General features: G+C 39.8%; 5 protein-coding genes across 5 annotated transcripts; 4 read left to right on the forward strand and 1 right to left on the reverse strand.

Annotated features, from left to right (window-relative positions):
• Window positions 1–1,725: 1,725 nt before the first annotated feature.
• MELLADRAFT_123888 (uncharacterized protein) lies at window positions 1,726–2,691 on the forward strand (the record flags this gene model as incomplete). The annotated part of the gene is made up of 5 exons (XM_007408340.1): window positions 1,726–1,876; window positions 1,995–2,102; window positions 2,187–2,297; window positions 2,474–2,539; window positions 2,654–2,691. 5 exons carry the CDS (start codon window positions 1,726–1,728, stop codon window positions 2,689–2,691), a joined length of 474 nt encoding a protein of 157 aa, XP_007408402.1.
• Window positions 2,692–4,185: 1,494 nt separating this feature from the next.
• MELLADRAFT_105173 (uncharacterized protein) lies at window positions 4,186–4,717 on the forward strand (the record flags this gene model as incomplete). Its single annotated transcript, XM_007408341.1, has 2 exons — window positions 4,186–4,255; window positions 4,326–4,717. The coding sequence occupies 2 exons, from the start codon at window positions 4,186–4,188 to the stop codon at window positions 4,715–4,717; spliced, it is 462 nt and encodes a 153-aa protein (XP_007408403.1).
• A 1,342-nt stretch (window positions 4,718–6,059) lies between these two features.
• Window positions 6,060–8,958, forward strand: MELLADRAFT_42930 (uncharacterized protein; the record flags this gene model as incomplete). The annotated part of the gene is made up of 8 exons (XM_007408342.1): window positions 6,060–6,243; window positions 6,320–6,378; window positions 6,448–6,651; window positions 6,743–6,856; window positions 6,930–7,454; window positions 7,524–7,997; window positions 8,076–8,622; window positions 8,722–8,958. The coding sequence occupies 7 exons, from the start codon at window positions 6,216–6,218 to the stop codon at window positions 8,610–8,612; spliced, it is 1,941 nt and encodes a 646-aa protein (XP_007408404.1).
• A 616-nt stretch (window positions 8,959–9,574) lies between these two features.
• Window positions 9,575–11,825, reverse strand: MELLADRAFT_105175 (uncharacterized protein; the record flags this gene model as incomplete). Its single annotated transcript, XM_007408465.1, has 5 exons — window positions 9,575–9,661; window positions 9,733–10,139; window positions 10,226–10,903; window positions 10,969–11,034; window positions 11,123–11,825. 5 exons carry the CDS (start codon window positions 11,823–11,825, stop codon window positions 9,575–9,577), a joined length of 1,941 nt encoding a protein of 646 aa, XP_007408527.1.
• Window positions 11,826–16,445: 4,620 nt separating this feature from the next.
• On the forward strand, window positions 16,446–17,906 carry MELLADRAFT_124008 (uncharacterized protein; the record flags this gene model as incomplete). Its single annotated transcript, XM_007408343.1, has 8 exons — window positions 16,446–16,604; window positions 16,682–16,758; window positions 16,864–16,942; window positions 17,025–17,043; window positions 17,179–17,239; window positions 17,332–17,448; window positions 17,533–17,642; window positions 17,749–17,906. 8 exons carry the CDS (start codon window positions 16,446–16,448, stop codon window positions 17,904–17,906), a joined length of 780 nt encoding a protein of 259 aa, XP_007408405.1.
• Window positions 17,907–20,700: the final 2,794 nt, after the last annotated feature.

Here is a 20,700-nt window from a genome sequence, read left to right on the forward strand (position 1 = left end):
AGCCTACCAAGTAAAAATATTAATTGGGAATGAAGAGTTTGGGTATGTTACTAACAAATGAAAAAGATAAAGTGAAAGCAATGGTGGGATGGCTAACTTCCTAAGCTAAGTTAGTGCTTAGTGGTGCAATGGCATTAGCTTAGTGATTTTTTATTGCTGAGCTAGTGCTAAGGATTTAGCGCTCATAAGCTAAGCTAATTGGATTTCAAATTTACATTAGCTGGTCTGCACTGAGCTAATTAGGATTAGCAGGATTTGATCAGGCAAAGCCCTTAGAGCATCCACTATGTTGAGGGTGTTTTATCGTAAATTTTGCGGTCCTGATCGCAAAATTTAATCATGCGTGTTGTAGCTAAGTTGTTAACCGCATGAAATCCACTATGGGATGATGTAACGTAGGATTTAACTACGATAATCTGTTCTTAGAACACTATACACGCTATGGCAAAGTCGAGACTTGAATTGAAGTATCTTACCACGCCTCACCCAGCTCACTTCTATGATGATGACTACCTTGGTAGCCAGAAAGAACCAAAATGATGGCTTCAGGTGTTGACAATGAGCATCGAGCTTTCTCACATCTTGCTCGATCTTGGTGAAATCAATCGCACGGAATCACTTTTTTTTAAAACAAAATGCGTTTTTTTTAGCAAATTCAGAGTAAACAGCTACCATCAACAAGCTGTGATTTTGAGGGACAAGGGAAGATTTTGATTGAAGGTGGTGAGTGCAGAGTGGGATGGATACAGATAGATCATTTGATGGCTGTTGACCGATTTGATGCGCCAAAAGTCTACGATAAATCAAGTCGTAGGCTTGCGTAGATTTGAACAAGGGGAGTGCAAGATTTGACGCAGTCGTACGGACCGCATGTCTAAAACAGGTCCATAGTAGACCTGTCTGGATTTTAGCGTTATTCTAACGCTAAATCACATTGTTAACGCACCCATAGTGGATGCTCTTAGCTTAAGAAAAGTTCAAGTTTTATATGGGGATAGATATGAGTTTTGTTCTTTTCTTCTTCTTCTTTTGGTTTACAATCCCTTATATATAGTTAGTGGTGCAAAAGATTTGTTTTGGTGTGTGTGAGTGAGTGCTGATTTTTTGAGGGATAGGAGGAGGGTACTTGGTTGTTATGCAGGTTTTGATCAATGTGTTTAAAGACTCAGAAGACTTTGGTATGCACTTATGAAAGTGAATCACGTAGAAATGTAAACTGGACTGATTCCCTTACTCCTTCATGGAGCCTGAGGCTTCCGGAGGTGCCACCCTACGTCGGATGAACTTTCTCTGCTGAATAGTGCTAAGGCACCTCGTGTACCCACCGGTGTGTGTACTTCCCAGGTGCCTTTCCTTGTTCACCTCGTACGGGGCGTTGATGATTAAACTCTCAAAGACATTTGACCCGGTGCCTCGTGAAGACCCTTCACATTGGTCAATACGCCACCCATTCACGGCACTGACGCTTCTAAATTGACCAAGAGCTCTTGGCTAAAGGCTGCATAGTTCCTTTACACGTGTCTCTGGGGCTTGAGCCCGAGAATAGCGGTCGTCGAAATGTATTTACTACATATATAACGCTGCTTTTGCTAAGGAGGCATACTGAAGCCCCCATCATCCACTGTCTCTCCTGAGTTTTTGCGGCCTCTCCAAGTTGCTCTTTCTCTTCTGTCAATCTTGTTAAAAGCGTTTCAAATTCAAAGACTTCATCTTATTCTGCGAATCATGTCTTGGAAGCTACTAGCGAACCCCATTCTTTATCTTGCGCTCGTGTTCCTCCTCGCGGGAGATCTCGGGTCACAGATCTCTGTAAATGCTTACGGTATAGAATGCACCTACTCGTGGCATTTACCATTTACCCCTCAGGGGAAATATCGTCAGTCCAACGTTTCCCTTTGACATTAAGTTTTACACTTCTTCAAAGCCAATCAATGGCATTTTCAGGGACAATGCGAGCTGACTCAATAAATAATATCTTTTCAAAAAACTCGTAGAGTGCGTAACAGCTGAGATTCCTGAATCGAAGAAAGGTAAAAAAGATGGGAAGCGCCAGCAGTATTATTCTTGTTCATGGTGCGGAAGGGGAGATAACAAACCGTCTTGTACGAAAGAATTTTATTTTCTTCAATCAAAGTGAATACAAAAGACGGAGCGCTTACCTTTTTTGTTTTGATGGAACTCTACAGCTTGTTATGACTGCGCTACCCAGAACGGTGTATCGGTCACTGGTCCGAATGGATCATGGGATTGCCCTGCCGGAATAGACACGCAACCCGGGCTCGGGGAAAGACAATATGGTTGAGTCAATTTGCTCCTTATCGTCTCTGAGATGATCAATTTTATATCTTGAGATGTTGTGAATTTCGAGAATTCAGTGCAAAGTTTTTTTAACTCCTAATGAAGTTTTACTCACCAGAGCGCTGATTGTATTTGAAAACTATTGTTTTTAACTTTTGGGTTTCGTAAACCAAAGTTTGCTCGCGTTTTGAAAACAGCGTTCAGGTTGACTATTACTGCAAGCGCCGACATTTGAACCAAGGTAAGTTTTACCATCTAGAGCTCATTTAAGTTCATAATTTGAATTTAATTGATAATGATCACTAACTGCTGCTTTGGATGGATTGAACCTGGCCATATCTACTATGGCATTTAGCATGTCCTTCGGAACTGTGCAAAGCTATTACCGCTTGAAAACTACATGATACAATACTTATTCTCAGCATTCCTGGTAGCACAGAAGTGGGCTCCTCATCTCAAATACATGGTGTGCTACACATACTTGTCTTTCTTTTTTTCCTTCCCTGCAAACCTCGTCTTGAAATCTCTCTTGCATTTCTCGCGGGCAATTTTTAACAAGATCATGTGGCCTTGGTGTGTTTAATATACATGTGCTGAATTGCAGAGCCACTGTTTTCCACCCAATTTCTGTCAACGTATATATTCAAGAGAGGACTTCAATAACCAAAGCTGTGAGTGAAACCCAATCTGAGTGGTAAGTGCTCCAAGTCGGGCAGACATGTTTTGATATGAAGGCCTCAAGTTTGGTGTATGTAGCATCTCAGAAATATTATGACAGAATCACCCAGAGTTGATGATGATGAAATCGACACTGTGATATCATCTAAACGTATATATGTTTGACTCCATATGGACCTGGAGCCTAGAAAAAATATGAGCGTCATGTACATTGTACATACTGGAAATGATAAGCTCTATATAAGCCCCTTGCCAGTTAAGCTTACAGAAAAGAGAGCGTGATGAAATAGTAACTTCTTCAATTGACATCTAACCAATAGAGGATATCGATCCTTTTGAAATAGGAAATGTTTTTGAAGGCTACAAATAAAATCTTCGGCGTTGCATTCCAGTACCACGACTGTCTGGTTCCTTTCTTTTGAACTAAAGATAATCAATGCAAGCTTCACGGTGCTTACAGTTATAAAAATGTCACACAGCGGTACATTCCTGTAAGACACCCTGTGATCTAACAGGGGCATTTTGGCTTGTGGTTGGCTTGGATGGCCAAAGAGAGCAGGCATGAATCAGCTTCCGTGTGTGTCATTTGCCCTTGTTCGGCGCGAAGTCGTGGACCCGGGTCCCGATGTATTTTCGGTGCGCCAAGCGAAATGAATGGTTGCAGGGTTGCACTGCCCCCGACTCCCCCGCTGCCCTCCAAAAAGATATGCTTCTTTTTACAAGGAGTCTTTGATGGCTTAACCTGTCAAGACTGAGAGATCCAGGATCAAGAGAGGCTCATCGATAAGTTTGCAACTGTTCACTCAGCAACACGGAGGTCTTGGCATGCTGCCATACTTCACAAACAACAGCTTTCTTGGTGAAGGGATATCTTGAAGCACCGCATCCGCACCGACGCTCCGAGCACAAATTTGGATGTATGATTGTGGGAACCTGTAGAGGATTATTCTGTTGAACGAGTCTGTGTGGCTCCATCCGGGCCGGAAAGGAGGGCTCCGAGCACGTTGATGTCGAGCTTTCAGGCGAGGATTTCAGGTAAGAGCTAATCCAGCAACATGAAATAAAAAGATATATAAAGTGTGCTCATGGATGGCTACAAATCAACCTCAACCCACAACTCTTCAGCTCACCAGCGCATCCATCAGAATTTACCTATCTTAACTTACTCTCGCCTACTTCACAACTCTATCTACTAAATAGTCTTGAAAGATGTTTGCTAAACAAATGTACTTTGTTGTCTTTGCATTCCTCATTGCCATGCACTTCACTGCTGGTCAAGGTAAGTCAAAGGATTTTTTATACATGTCCTTCTTTCTATCATCTGACCGATACTTTTGTTTGATTTGTAGAACAAGCCAATATCCAAAACTTGGTCACCAGACAATTCCAGCCCAACCTGTTCAACATTAACAGATTCGGTACAGCCACTTATAACAATAACATTATATACCGAAACAATAATAACTACTTCTATCACTTTAATGGAAGACAATTCAATATTGCACCAAACTTCTTACCTTCTGGATACGGGCCTAATAACATTTTACAATACCCAACCAGTGTCAATTTCCCTGGACTTTCAATAGTTCGTAACCGACTTTACCAAGGACAATACCCATTATACAGATATAACAACGGATTTGGTTACTTTCAAAATCGACAGTTTTTTGGACTTCCTAACAACTTTGTGCTCAGAAGGTCGGTCGCATTTGATGGTGCAGAAGAGGAGTCTGTTGCTTGAATGAGTATCGACAATCCAGAAAGCCTTGTAAGTGAGTGATCTCTGACTCTATGGGCCTTGAGTTTTCACTGAAATCTGTTTCTCCCACTTAATAGCCTGGTTTGAATCCAGCAAAAGCTTTCAGGTTCCGAACTTTGTTACGGGTGCCATATATATAGTGAACATCACTTATGCTCTAGGATTGATTTCTTTTTCTATATTTCTTTTCTGTTGGTTATTTCAAATGAAGTGTTGTGTCTCGTTTCTCTTTATTTGTAACCTGTGGTAGCTCAGAAAAGGACAATTTGAGTGTTTCCAATCTTTTGTATCGTCAGACGCTTGATGAGGGCTTATTGTTATCTTGTTACAATCTTGAAATTCTCTGGTCTTCGTTTACATTTGTGATCTTGTGGGGGTGGGTTTCATTATGTTTGGTTCTTGAACAAATAACAAACTGTTCTGCAGCTAAAGTGCCAGCTTTGCGTCGATCGGCTTGACTAAAGGACACATTGTCTCCAGCATCTCCGAGCCCTTACACGGATCATAGCAATTATTCCACCATCATGACAGGCGGTCTGAGACTTTTTCAGAATTTCAAAGTGCATTCCATTTCCACCTCACTATTTGAGAAAAAAATAAATCCTATACACAGTCCTATTGAATAATCTTCAATTCTGCTTTGTTTTGTTACATTTTTTTCATCTTTCTCATCTATATATCCATTTGGACATTACTAGAGATCTTGCGGCCTGTACCACAAAGTGTGAAATCAGTGAAAGCACATCGAGTTTTCTCCTACTGGCTTCACCATGCAGGCTAAAGATATGCACATACATGGGTCATCACTGGTTCAGGGTGTGGATGGGCGCCCGGCGGCGAGGTTTTTTTTGGTCTACTGCAAGGACGCAGGTCGGACATTGATAGCCTTGCGCTTAGGTCCTGCTGATTGAAACCGAGAGTATGTACGTCCGTTGACAAGGCGGTTGTCTTCATCGTCACACCAAGTTAATATCTAGATTCGAGATTTCCATGCCGGAGAAACATCAGTCCAATGCCGATTTCTGACTTGTTTGGTTCAATTCAACCAAGTCATCACTCATCAGACTCGTTTGGATATTGTAGTCATCATTTCATCACCAATGCCACACTGAAAGTAACAGTTGTGGAGGTTGATGTTGACTGACCTGTTTAACTGAGATTATCTGATCAGGAAGTGACAAGCGGAATGTTTTGCAAATTGTCAGTCCTGTTTGTAAAATTGCATAACTGTATTTACCGATCCAGTTTCTGTGACATTTGGCTGAGCACAAATTGAAAAAAAATTCCCCACTTTCAAGTTTCAAGGTCGCATACCCAAACAAACTGAAACAACAACAAAACCACATAAAACCAACCAAACTACTTCAACCTTCGACCTCTCGAATCTTGGAAAAATCTTTCTCAACATCCCATATTCACAAATCACTTTAATCAAAACTTTCATCTTCTTCCTCAAACTTGTCCTTTCAAATCTCAAATTATGAAAATTTCACAGAAACTAGCTGCTGGTGAGTAGAACGCTGTGTACTCGGAGTACTTTATCATAAGCTAATGAAATCCTGGATCGTGTGTTACTCTGGATAGCCGAAGCCGAAGGAAGGGTGTCCTGGTCATTCGAATACTTTCCACCTAAAACCGACAATGTAAGTCTAATTTATTGCCAATCCAACAGAAATCCAACCCTGATAATTGCCTTGATACATGATATGTAGGGTGTTGCCAATTTGTACGATCGAATCGAAAGAATGTCACAATTAGGACCAATTTTTATTGATATCACTTGGGGAGCTGGTGGAACGACAAGTAATCTTACAACTGAGTTTGTTAAGACTGCTCATCGACAATTCGGTCTTGAAACTTGTATGCATTTGACATGCACCAATATGCCTCAGGAACAAATCGATAGTGCACTCAAGGTTAGTTTTTTTTTCTTTAACGTTTTATACGTACTTGTCGCCCCTTTTGTATCATACTCACAGTGTTTGAAACCTTTGATTTTATCAATAGGAAGCATATGATTCTGGCTGTGAAAATATCTTGGCACTTCGTGGTGATCCACCTCGCGGAAGTTCCGAATGGACGGCTACCGAAGGAGGTTTCACGCACGCTGTTGACTTACTTGTTAGTTTCTCATTTGTTATAGATATCGAAGTAGTCATTCAGGTTTTTGATTGTTATTTGATTACAAATCTAGCGACATATCCGGTCTACCTATGGTGACCATTTCGATATAGCTGTTGCTGGTTTTCCAGAAGGACCTACCGATCCAAACTTAACTCGACTTCAAGAAACAATGTACTTGAAAGAAAAAATCGATGCAGGAGCTAGCTTTATCTTTACCCAAATGTTTTACGATGTAGACGTGTTTATTGATTGGGTAAGAGAATTAAGAGCAGCAGGTATTAAAGTACCGGTAATCCCAGGTATCATGCCAATCCAAAGTTGGGCTCAATTCAAACGGATCACTACTTTCCACAAAACGGCGGTTCCTCCATCTTTCCTCAGTCAACTTGAACCCATTCAAAATGACGATCAAGCAGTTAGAGAAGTCGGAACTCGTTTGATTGCTGATATGTGTAGAAAAATTCTTGATTCAGACCTTGGAATCAAGATTTTGCACTTTTATACAATGAATTTGGAAAGAGGAACTAAGATGATTTTAGATGAACTTGAAATGAGTCCATACAGAGATATCACTAATCCATTGCCCTGGAGGCTGGTGGGGTTTTTTTCCTCATCCTTCATTGATGATTAAGATCTTCTAACCTTTTGCGATTTTTTGTAACAGTCTCTCTCTGGAAAACGTCGTACAGAGTCTATTCGACCAATCTTTTGGGCTAATCGTACCAAATCATACTTAACACGAACTGAAACTTGGGATGAATTTCCAAACGGACGTTGGGGAGATTCTCGTTCACCAGCTTATGGAGAATTAGACGGATATGGCATTAACATCAATCCAGCAACTGCCGAATCTCTCAAAGCTCTTTCAAAACCACCTACCAACTTATCTCAACTTGCATCGATTTTTGCTGCTTATTGTGATCCTATGAGAGCTCAACTTAGTGGAGCTCAAATTGTTAAACATTTACCTTGGAGTGATATTCCTCTTTCTTCTGAAACCTCTGATATTGCTGATATCTTGGCTAAGATCAATCAGAGAGGTTTTTTGACTATTAACAGTCAGCCTGCGGTTGACGGGGCCAAGAGTAGTGATCCTGTTCATGGATGGGGACCCAGGGGTGGTTACGTTTACCAAAAGGTAAGTTTTATCAGAGCTTCTTTTTTTATCAACATGACTATCAAATCTCACAAGAACTTATCATACGCTTCTTTCCAGGCATACCTTGAATTCTTTTGTTCACCTGAACAATTCAACTCATTGCAACGAAGATTGGACAACGATCCGGATGTGACCTACTACGCAGTGACCAAGACCGGTCAATTGAAGACGAACAACCAAAACGCAGGACCGAATGCAGTGACTTGGGGGGTCTTCCCTGGTAAAGAAATCATTCAACCTACGATTGTAGAATTAGTAAGTTTCTTGGCATGGAAAGATGAAGCATTTGAATTAGGACAACAATGGGCAGAATTATATAAAAGCAGTCTAGATGAAGAAAGATTGAAAAGTTATAAGTTCATCAAGAGTGTGATGGATAATTGGTTTTTGGTCAATATTGTGAACAATGATTATAGAAAATCTAACTCGGATTGTGAAATCCAATCAGATAGTGCTTTATTCAAATTTTTCAAACCTGAACCTATTATTGTAGAAGTAGAAGAAAAGACTGGGACTGGTGTGATGACCAATGCGATCAAAAAGATACAAGATGGGGTAGCTACATTGACGGTCACTGGGACCACCACCGCATAGAGAACAATAGGTAAATCGTCTTTTCTACTAACCAAATTCCTTAACGTTTCATTGAACATATTTTCTAATTTGTTTTTTTTCTCTCTATTTCATTTGAAAATTATTTAAGATCTTGAAACACACATACCGGGTTCTTTTATCCTTTTCAATTTCAAGAATTGCTTGAATCATATTAATTGTTTATATTTTTTCGTTTATATATTTTCTATGACCTTAACTTTAGACATGTACTACCTTGTATGACCTACTTTTTCTTGGTCATTTATATCTCGATATCTATAGATCATTCAACTGTTCTTAGATTTTTTTAACTCATCATGATGAATGCAATGTGGTTCTTCTTTTCAAACAATTTGAGAGATGAAGAGATTTTGAGTCCTTTGGTCGCTTGAACACATGTCACCGTTTTTACCAACGCCCGGAATTCACCAATTGATGTCCAATGCAAATAGTTGATCTAAGGCTTCTAGGATTGGACCAGTAACTCAAAGGCTGTGTCCGAGTTAGCCTGTACCCCCGGAATCTTTGGATCCTTGATCCTGGGGTATATTGTCGGCAGCGATGCAATGTTTGGTAGATGATAGATCTGGAAATAGGGAGTATTGCCTATGATCGGAACAAGTTTCCTAAGTAGTAAATAGTCTGGTCATTGTGAAGGGGTTTTCTGAATTGTCTATGCGTTGTATCATTTCAAACATGCACTATTATCACAGGAGAACACGATTTCAGATTTTTGTGCTTCGGGTACAAAGAGATTGATCAAGGGAACAACGGCTGATTTGTTCTGTTCCAGGCTCCAGCTGAACTTCTTTCTAAATGTCGATTTGACTGCTACCTCGTAGTACAGAATGTCAGCCCACCAATAGGAAGAGGGGCTTAATTAAGCTCAGCCAACCATCCAGCTTCACAAGTACTCTTCCCACCATTGACTCTCCTTATCTTCAAAGTTGCATCACTTGTAACTAATATTTCCCAATACTATACCATCGCTCTATTGACTTCATGGGGCGCATATGGTATTCAGGAGAAGGGTAATGATACCCAATGATCTGTCGAAAGTTGGGTTATATCAAGATCGTTAAAATCCCCCAAACAGTTCAAGATAAGAAGACATACTCACGCTCATTAACCATTCAGCGAAATTTTTAACACGACCCTCAGAAACTCCGCTTGTTTTTACGATCCCAAGGAGAATATCATTGGAAACTTCTTTCAAATGATCTGCCAAGATCTTATCGGTTTGGATACGTTTTATCAGCTTATTTCCAATCCGCCTTTGTGCGGTCTTGAAGATATGACGTAGAGATTCCAAGTTTAATACATGAGATTTTCTATCTGATTCATATTGATTGGAGATTTGTAACATCATCGCATCAAATGCTTTGCAGGAGCTGGTTTCATTTTTTGAATTTTTGATCCATGACAAACTGCTCATAAGCCTCTCAGCCATTGTGAGTCTTCTATTTTTACTTTCATACAGGACCTCGACATAGCGTGCCCTTTGAGCGGCATCAAGTAATCCTGGGTCTATATGATGTGTTTGGATAGGGAAAATGCTCAGTATTCGCATAGTATGTGGTGCTATTTCAGCCATTTGACAATGAAGTACATACGTTTCAAGAAGATCAGGTATTCAAAATCCAAAGTGGCCGCTCCGGGGAAATCTGGGTCTACGTCAAAACGAGATGCAAGTTCTACAACTTCCCACGGCAATTGTGCATGCTTAGAGAGCTTCGTTGAAATATTCTCAAACAATCCATTGTTCAATGTGCTTGCGGCTACCACAGCCTCAAATATTTTGCATCTTTCTGAGTCATTGAAGAGATAATTTCGAGATTGTATCAATATAAGTTGGAGTTGGTCGGCGGTGATAGTGTCTGATTTGGCAAAAGGTAGAAGAATCTTCCTCATTCTGGTGTTCGAATCATAGCTTCTTATGATCCAATTCAAACTCTCCTTGGCACGAATTTTGTGAAAACAATCCTGGAATTCTTCGTCAATAAGTATCATATGCTCCAAATTCTTTCCAAAAGTCTTGCTATGTGTATGAAGATGCCAACAAAGCTCATGTATAAGAGCCTTTTGCTTGGGTGGAACATCACTTTCAACAATCAATCTCTTGATATTCTTGACCATTGATGCAATTTGTTGCCGCTTGAGTGGGAGCTTAGACACTAGCAATTGATCGTAAACGTTCTTGAATTCTGCTACTATTGGTGCTTCCGAGGTCGTCTCGGACTCGACAAACATTTTGTTCAACAATTCAACTCTTTTCAAGACTTCCCTCATATCTACAGAGGAAATTCATTTTGTTAGCGGTAATATGAACGGTGGTTCGACGGTTCCAAGCATTTACCATCGTCTATATCTTCCGCTTCAGGATATTCCCAAAGTTCTTTGACTTTCTCGGCCTTAATCTTGCCTGTTAAATTTATTGGAGGGAAATCATGAATATGACAGCTTGAATACGGCCTGAGTTGCATAGTAATAGAAACACTCTGAAGACACACCCTCGATCAGGTATAGTTCCAACTCCCCTCGCGAAATTCTGTCCTTGTTATGTAAATTATAAATGGAGTCTTTTGAGATTTTGCGAGCGTTGCATTTTATACATTCGAGGATCCCAAGTACCCAGTATCTTTCTTTTGCCAACAGTGCACTATCCTCGAGCGCAGCAAGAGCCAGATAGATTGAGTAGATCATGATATTTTCGTTGATGTTTGTCGAGCTCCGAAACATCGTATTTGAGAGAAGGTCAAATTGAAAATTTCGCATGTTCTTGGCGAGGGACACCATGAATTGGTTGTTTGATTGTCGAATCACGCTTTCGACAAGATCAAAGTATATCGAGTGATGATCGGATGTGTACATCCTTGAAAAAAGATTGAGGTTGTTCTTCCACCATTGTGAAGCATTGTACCTTATCCTTTTCAAAATTGCACACTTCTGTGTTACAGCTCTTTCCTCGTCATTGAGGAACCCATAGGTACGACTCAGATGTATGGAAGAGTCGGGGCTGCTAGAACATTTGCTGATACCTTCCTGCCTAGCCTCAGTAATCTCATTCCCCAAAGATAATCCTAGCCAATCTTCATTAATGGCTTGCGACAACAATGGCCTAGTAAAATCATTAGTATCTGAAGAGTGACCATGGAAAATCGTGGCACTGCACAGGCTGAGGCATGCCAAATGATAGTAAATGCGTATGTTCATCTCTTGGAATGATTTTGATCAAAGAATCTGGAGCCTAGTGTCCCCAAATCGGAGAATTAGAAAATAGAAAGGGAGGAAGATGACATCTGAGGGTCAAGATGGCGAAAAATCCGAAGTGTAGATTTTTGACGGGTTTTTCCGAATCAAGCACCTTGCTGGAACACGTTCAGAGTCATTTTTTGCACGCAGTCTCAGCTATGTAGGAGCTTAACACAGTTGACATCCATCCAATGTAAAGGATGCCATACTTTGAAATTTTTTGAAGCCAACAAATACATATGATCCCCACCGTTACATTGCAACAGGTTCCTACCTTGTTGAACTGAAGTTCTTCGCAATCGGGTCATGTGCAGTGCAAAAATCCCATACGTCAAATACTCATGACGTCACCGTGCAGGCGCAGGGACTGCAAAAAAGAGGCCGCAACAAGCTTCGCACTTGCCCAGATGCTCATCGTCACACATGACTTAATGAGTGTTAAGACAAATAGAAAGGATGATGACGAATATGAGAGTGAAACCTCCCCAGAAAGCCCAGGTGATCATCCAGGGGGTGATTTGATCAGAGATATTGGTTTGACATCATCACTTCACTGAGCAGCAATTTATCACTGGCTGCCCATGAGGAGAGAAATATTGCTGAAGGGTGGTTCTTGGTTAGAAGAATGGTGAGGCAGTTGGCTTGCAGATACCGCGGGCTCCGGTGGGCATTGGTCAAGTTTAAAGTTAAGGATTGCGCTTTCAGACCCCCCAACCCTAGGTCCGCTTAGGTGACCCTAGGACATAGTAGGGTATGTAGTTATTGCCTCGACCCGGTCCTGACCCCGCGATTCTCAGCCTGCCCGGGACCAGCTCAATTTCAAACCGAGCCAACCCGGTTTGGTAGCCCAAACTTGATGACAGCTGTGGAAAGAACCAAGCACCCACGAGATTGACACCAGATAGGCTCAAATCCTTAATTGAGCTTCAGATACCTTTATAAACGCCTAGGATGGAACCAATAGCCCATACAATTTTGGCAATTTGAAGAAATGATACAATTTTTTGTAGAAATTGAGGATCATTTCACTAAAACTTGCCCTGTTTCCTTATGGACAGGCCAGACCGGGTCAGCCTGATTTTCCTCAAAGCCTTTCTGAGACCAACCCAAACCGGTCCCGGTTCTGGGACCAACCCGAGTTCACCGGGTTGGGTTGGTGCATTAACATAGTCCATTGTCCAATTTTCCAATAGTATTTCATTATACATAATCTTGTCCTCAAGATGCATGCTTTGAAAGTAGAATCATTGTAAACTTTGTCATCAATAAATATTGGTTTGTCAACTCCAATGGTAATATCCACAAATTGTAATTACTATCAACTTGCTCTTCTGTCTTCTAATCTCACATCATGACCTAGCTTGAAGAGGCTTCAAAGCATTTGAGTTGCATGATAAGCACTGTTGACAATTTGTGGCTCAGAACCTTATGAATCAAACAAAAATTACCACAAATAATGGAAAACTGTGAAATCATAGACAATTATGGGATACAAACTAAAAACCCAGAGAAAGCCTGAGTTTCCCAACTTGGACTTTTTGGCTGAATTCTTCCATCATTTCAAAAAAAAACTGTCTCTTCACATCATGTATTTTTGTAATCAACTAAACCAGTCCTTCCAAATATCAAATACACCACTTCCACACCCAGCAACCCTGGCAATAGGCAGCCCACCAAAAGTGCTTCTAGCTGTACCTTGAATCTCCCCACTAGTAATAATCCTACTCCCAATATTTCAGTACCTTGCTTTGAATACCTGGAATAAGAAACCTGATGATTGAAAGAGGATGTTGAAAATATCAAGAAACCTTTACACAATGTTGCAACTTGCACTCAACCCTAGCTATGTAAAGAGCAAATCTTCAACTATTTCCCTTCCCAAAACCAGGTGATCTACCAGAAAGTCAATCACTCTGGCAAAGTTAAAGAAACACAGCCCCATTCAGGGTTTGGAAGAGGTTAACTTGGAGAATATTGGTAACAACTTCAAGTTTTGGGTAAGTCTTTTTCTTACATGTTGAAAAATACTATTGCTGTACTTGTGTCTCAATAGACCAGCTGCTACACATTAGCCCTTTTCTTGATGAAGTGCAAGACTGATAGTGAGCCAGTACCCAATCCTCCATCTTACTATTAGCAAAATTTGGTTGAGGGATTTTTCAAAACTTGTGATGGACCTCCAGGTAATAATGCCGCCTCTGAAACCCACATTAGTGCAAGATCACTGTTATTGATGGCAACTTGAAGGTTGATAATGATTATATTCAACATTTTCATGCCACCATGCGCTGGTGGTGAATTTCCTGCTTCATGTACAAGAGATTGAGACAAGCAATGGATCTATGGCTTCAATCAGATCTTATGCCATTATTTCAATAAGTGAATTGAATGGTAGACTCTTCACAGTATTCACTGGTCTTGGTTGATGTATTGTGAAGTTGAAAACAGGAAGGACAAAGCAATGTCCAATGAACTGCTGGATTGATGTTCAATAGAGATAAGGCTGTTTGGATGTCCACGGGATATTTGAGCTTTTTCTTCTTGTAAGGGCTGTGATCCAAGTTTTAAGAATCCTCTTCATTGTAACTCGAGAAGTGGTGTTGGCTTATTTGTTTGATATTCCTGCAATGGATTGTAGGTAGATAACTAATACTAGCAACAAGAATGTCCATTTTCTTGTATCCCACCTAATTGTAGGTGCTACAATTTTGAAGGAGCTAGTAAATATTTGGCAAGATGGTTTGAGATTGTTTGCTGAGTGACAGACCCATTCCCCTTAAGCTTGGTAAAACAGGGGGCACAAGAACAAGAGCCAGACATTGTGATTTTGAGCTGACTTCAAGAGAGGGAAGAATGTAATTTGGTGATATTTAGCTAAACCTTTTTTAAAGGTGCTTGTCCCAGATTCTTCAATAAGCATCAAGGATCAGCCATGTTGGTTGACCAAGTTGGACAGTTTATCTGCCTTTTCATTGAAAAACTCAAGAGAGCTCCTTAAACATGATTTATATGAGTCAGTCACATGGGCTTGGGTGCTGGGGGGTTCAAAGCACCTGGCCACTGATCCTCAAGTCTCACAGAAAACAAGCTATAACAAGTGCCCGTGATGCCATGATATGAAGTTTACTGCTACATGATATCTATTTACCATGCTAGTATATGTATTACATACATGATGTGCACCATGACTCAAACTGAACTAAGCTCCCAGCAACAAGTATACTTACTTAGTACATGGAAGTGAGGTTTGATTACATATGTGATAAGAAATGTGTAAGCCTAGTTTCTGACGGGTGCGCAAGGGATATTGAGGTGATGCACATGCAAGCACTGTGCAGATGGTATACTGGACTGGATGTCACGAAACTTTGACAGGTCTGGCGCACCTGATGCGTGTCAAAAAAGTTGATCCGAGAAATCCATTGGCCGAGCTCGGTAGAGATGAGACTCAGAGTAAGTATTGAGCTGATAGGTATGTAAGAAAAATCGACAACAAGTCAGATGTAGCCCAGGCCCCAAACCCTCTTGGGGGGCCACTCAGTATACTGCTTCTCGTATCTCGACGAGCCGCCCCTTTTCTGATTCGTGATATCTGTAAGTCAATTAAACAAAGTTTTCTTGACCAGGGAATCCTGAAAACTCGCCTAGGAGTGATGGGAATAATTAGATAATGGCTGGAGATTGCACTCTTGGTCGGAAGGTCAGATTAGAAGCACAGTTTAGGGGAGTATCTATGTAGTGATAACATGTAAACACAAATCCTTCATTTTTCACTAGCCCAGTGTGAGGAGAGCCCGGTTTACGCATAAAGCTTCAAATCAAGGTGAATACATAGATTCCTAATGAAAGGTCATCTGATGGCGATGATATATTTCAACTTGTATCCGATGATCTTGACTACTTACAAAAGGCCTACACATAGACTGTGAGTTCAAAGTGCAAACTTAAACAGTATTCAAGTTAGATTCTTTCTGTGTGTATCTAAAGGAATTGCGCTCATCATGAGGCAACTTACGAGAAGCGCGTTCAATATACTCCGAGTCCTCACGAAGCCTCATTGAACTCATGTGTTAGTCTTGATTCTTCCAGTTTGATCCAGCCCTTGAGAAAAATCTTAGACAGACAGTTGCTATACTAGAAACTTCAAATTGAAAATCCATTGTTTGATGATCAGTCGCACCAGGCCCCCATAGGCTTCAACTTCACTTTATAATTCAGTCAGGAGTAAACCTCAACAGCTGCAAAGTCTCGAAAATCATCCGCTATGCAACTTTGATTACCTTAGCTAACCCCCTTCGCTCACCACTTCTGACTCCCTATGCATTTCTCCAATTGGAAATATAGATATCTCAGACATTGAATGTTCATAAACCTGTGGAGGAATTACATTAGTACATTCTTGAACCGATCAACGCTACATCAAAGCTCACAAAACTGATTTTGGAGACTGATATAAAGGCATTGAGCCTCTCCTATTCTAGATTGGTTGAAGGTGCATGATCTCATGCTTTGGTACTATCTTGTTTTTCTACCTTCTTCGCATTCGCTTTCAAGACCAAATTTATTCTTGATTATTTTTCAATGTTTTCTTCAAACTGGTTACTGATTCATTTTTGCTTAATCATAAATTGTTTACTTGCAAACTCGACTTCCGACGAGATTTCTTATTACGTGCCATCTGAAGGAGGAGGTACGAGTCTCAACAGAGCCACAATATCGGGTTTAGGTGAACCTCTGAATGTGAATTCAAATCCTGAAGATTAAACTATCTTTATATAATGCTCATTGACCGCGAATTCACCATTTGAAAAAACAAGGTTATCATCTCTGCAAAAAGCTCACCTGAAATCCTAACAAATTCAGGTATACAAAACTTTGCTAAATCAATTGGATTGTTGAGTTTCATTTATTTTCTATCTTGTTCCATCATATGTAAAGATTTTTTTCGAAAAAGTGAAACAGAAGTTATATAGATTTTAATTTTGTTTGATTTATATAGCTCTCAAGAATGTTTGGGACTTCATAGAGGTGAATTACAGAAAGCTAATCTAGGTGATGGAAATGGGTGGGTAAATGAGGTAAGTTAAGAACAAAAAAACTGTTTTTGGATACTCTTTACTTTAATGTTTTCATCAACAAACTTCAATTCGTTATTTTCAGACAAAGCTCTTTCGTCAAGGTAACAAAAATATTTCCTAAACCTCTCGACTTCAGTTTGACAAAATTTTATGAACAGAGACAATTTTGATCAATTTTTGTTTCTTGACCATCATCATCATTCTGAATAATAAATTTTCATGCATCATAAAACTAGATTTTGGTGATCCATTCCTCGGTAGCTGTTTGGAAACTTTCATAGGAGGAAACCACTTCCGGTAATTCATCTCCAACCGTCAACATTTTTCCAGAAAAAACTTGATTATACTTACTTTATTTATATGTTGTCTTTCAAATCTCAACTCTCCAGTTTTTGGCGTCAAAATGGCACAAAAGCATCAAGTGGTGCCCTTTTTTTATCTGTTTCGCAAGAAGAAGATTTAAATCATTCACATACTATAGTTCCCAATGGCTACAATCTAGGGAGGTAAGGGTTTCACCTTTCTCCGCCATGTCATCAAAGAGCTTCAGGTATAATGTATATTACAAGACTGACAAATTCGTGATACAGAGACAGATTAGTAGCTAATGCTACTACAGGTAACACAGCCTTTGGAAACAGAAAATATTTCACTCGGGTAGAATATGTAGATGGTATGCTCCCTGCAGGTAATGTAGGAGGTAAGTTAATTCAGGACTCAAAAAGCTGCTCAAGCTCATAGGTTAACTGGGTCAAATTTTGGAGTGGGACATGCAAGGCTGATTATCATGTGACTGATTTTGTCAGTAAATCATGGTATATCACAAGATGGAAAAGTAGTGGTTCTCACCATCACAGCTGGACCACGGTTCCTTCCGAGCAAGAATCGGGGAATATCGAGATTTACTCAAACGAACTTCAAACCAATTAATTTCCTAACACGACTAATTGCGAGATGGCTATGAGACTTATGAGCAAACCTGTTAGGGAATGCTAGTTAGTAACTAGTAAGAGATATAAGTATCTCAGTGACCGATAAGGAGCAGAACAATACCTGTTAGGGAATGCTAGTTAGTAACTAGTAAGAGATATAAGTATCTCAGTGACCGATAAGGAGCAGAACAATACCTGCTCGAAGTGATGAATAGAATCGGTAAGATTTTATTAATAAACAGCACAAGAGCAGAAACAACAATAAGAAGAATAATAACCTGTTAGGGAATGCTAGTTAGTAACTAGTAAGAGATATAAGTATCTCAGTGACCGATAAGGAGCAGAACAATACCTGCTCGAAGTGATGAATAGAATCGGTAAGGAAAAGAGGAAATACAATAGGTAAGGAAGCACTCTTTATATATACCGAAGACATCACAAGACACGATCAGATTACTAATAGCATTTCACAGCAATGACATCATAAATAAGAAATGAGTAAGATGATATCATAGTATATCAGACGAGAAAAGGAAATAGTAAGAATGAATATGAGATTAGATAACCCTAAATAAGCAGATAAGTTTTTAACTTCAATTCGACTATCCTTGACACCATAGTACGCGGAATGATCAGGCAAGGCGGGATGAAATTCGTGTTCGTGACTACTTACACACTATGGAGAGCTATTGTTTTGCAACAATGGAATTGGATTTGCAACTAGCTACAGTTGAACAGCGTCTATTGAACTCTTGCCTTGTATATCTAGAAGATTCGCGCTAGATTACGCTTATCATCCAGCGTTTCATTGCCAACCTAGTAGACGGCATGAACACAAAAAAAACATTTCACATGAAACCTCACTGATATCATAACTTTACAGTTGGCAAAAATCATCTCTCGACTATGTGGCGATCTTTACAGCGCGTATGCAGAATGTTGATGATTCTTTGTTTTCTTGCTAAAATTTGACCAGTTTGCACCAATGTTGGGGCTCATATATCCTATCTACAGACACATTTAACAGGCCGCGTTCGCATTTTGGCTGATTGCCCGATCTTTTTCTCAAAATAATTGAACTGCTGAATTAAATTACCGAGCCATTTTCAGATCCTGCTCCTTGAGATTGTCGCAAAAATGGCACTTTGACCGAATTCACCGAGGTATGTCACCCTAGTTAGAGTTTGAAGTTCAAAATTGTGTTCTATCCAGATCCCGTAGTCGAGAAATGGTTTTTCGTCACTTGTAGCTCTTGACAACAAATGTCACGCAAAGGCAGTCCTTGCATAACTTGTTGAACTGGTCAGATTTTAACAGCATCAGTTTACTTCTCGAACAATTCTCCCTCCCAATTTCTCATCAGGAGTCAGTCTCAAAAGTTCAGAAAAAGAAGGCTTAAAAATTCATCAGCTGTGTAATTATCTGAATCACTTTGGCTCCCTCCTCTCACACTTGTTACCGCTGCTGACTTGACTCCCTTGATTTCGAAATTTGTCATCTCCTATTGAAATTTTCATTCGAACCTGCAGAGGATTAACGTTTTTTGTCGATCATCAAATAGATCAAAACGCTTTGTCATCTACCTCACAAGAAGGGCCTTTTTTCCACCAAAATAAAATACATAAAGCCTTTCGCGACACAATTCCCCTAACTGAAAGGTTGTATCAATTTATCCCTCCCTCCTTCACATACTTTAAACAAAAAACAAGAATAGATGATTTGTTTTTCTTCAAGCCGCTTCAATCTTTCCTTCATTATGATAACTTGCCTATGTCAAAACTCAACATCCAACAATGATAATAAGGTTCCTTATTATTTGCCTTCCGATGGAGGAGGTCAAAGTCTCAATAAAATTCCTTCCAATGGTTTAGGTGAACCCTTAAATGTGAATATTGGATATCCTCTTTAAGCACAAAAATCTTCAGATGACTCAATCCTGAAGGTTAATTCCCCTATTCTGTTCAACTTTCTGTTTTATTTCAAAACTAGGTGATCATTTCTGCAAAAAGTTCACCTGAAGTCCTTACTGATTCAGGGTTTGCAAAATTTGCCAAATCAATCGGATTGTTGAGTCATTTCTATCATTCTTTTGTCTTATTCTTCATCACCATATCACAATTTTACCGCAGGCAATATTATTCAACTCATTGCTCATAAACCATTTTGTCCACTTTGTCAACTTATTTGCTTTCAGTTCTCAAGAATGTTTAGGACTTCATTTAGGCGATATTCAATCAGCCAATCTAGGTGACGGAAATGGTTGGCTGAATCAAGTTGAGTCAATTTTTTCAACTTTTTTCAGTCTTCCAGTAGATTTATTTTCTGACTTACATTTGCATTGATGAAATTAAATCCAATGGTTTCAGAAAAAGGTATATCGTCAAGGTATGTGATGGCAAAATCTATTCATTGCTCTCAATAAATTTTCAAGATTGACCTCAATTTTGCTATCATAACCTTAAAAACAGATTATGGTGACCCTTTACTAGGAAGTTGTTTAGAATCCTTGATAGGAGGAAACCATTTCCGGTAAGCAAAGATCCCCTGCCAAAAATTCTTCTCTCATAGATCCTCAATGAGTCCCTACAAACCTACAACCAAACTTTCCAAAAAAAATGTCTAGTTATTGGCGTCAAGATGGTGCATAGGCTTCAAGTGGTGCATTATTCTTAACAGTTTCTTCAGAAGAAGATTCAGAAAAATCTCATAAAATCATTTCCAATGGTTACAATCTAGGAAGGTAGATACACCTCCCTCTTGAAACACATGAAAGAACCTAAACTGATCTGTAAATATCTGAAGAGATAGACTAGTAAGGAATGCTAC

Source organism: Melampsora larici-populina (genome assembly GCF_000204055.1).
Source record: "Melampsora larici-populina 98AG31 unplaced genomic scaffold MELLAscaffold_12, whole genome shotgun sequence".
In the NCBI taxonomy this organism is placed as follows: domain Eukaryota; kingdom Fungi; phylum Basidiomycota; class Pucciniomycetes; order Pucciniales; family Melampsoraceae; genus Melampsora; species Melampsora laricis-populina.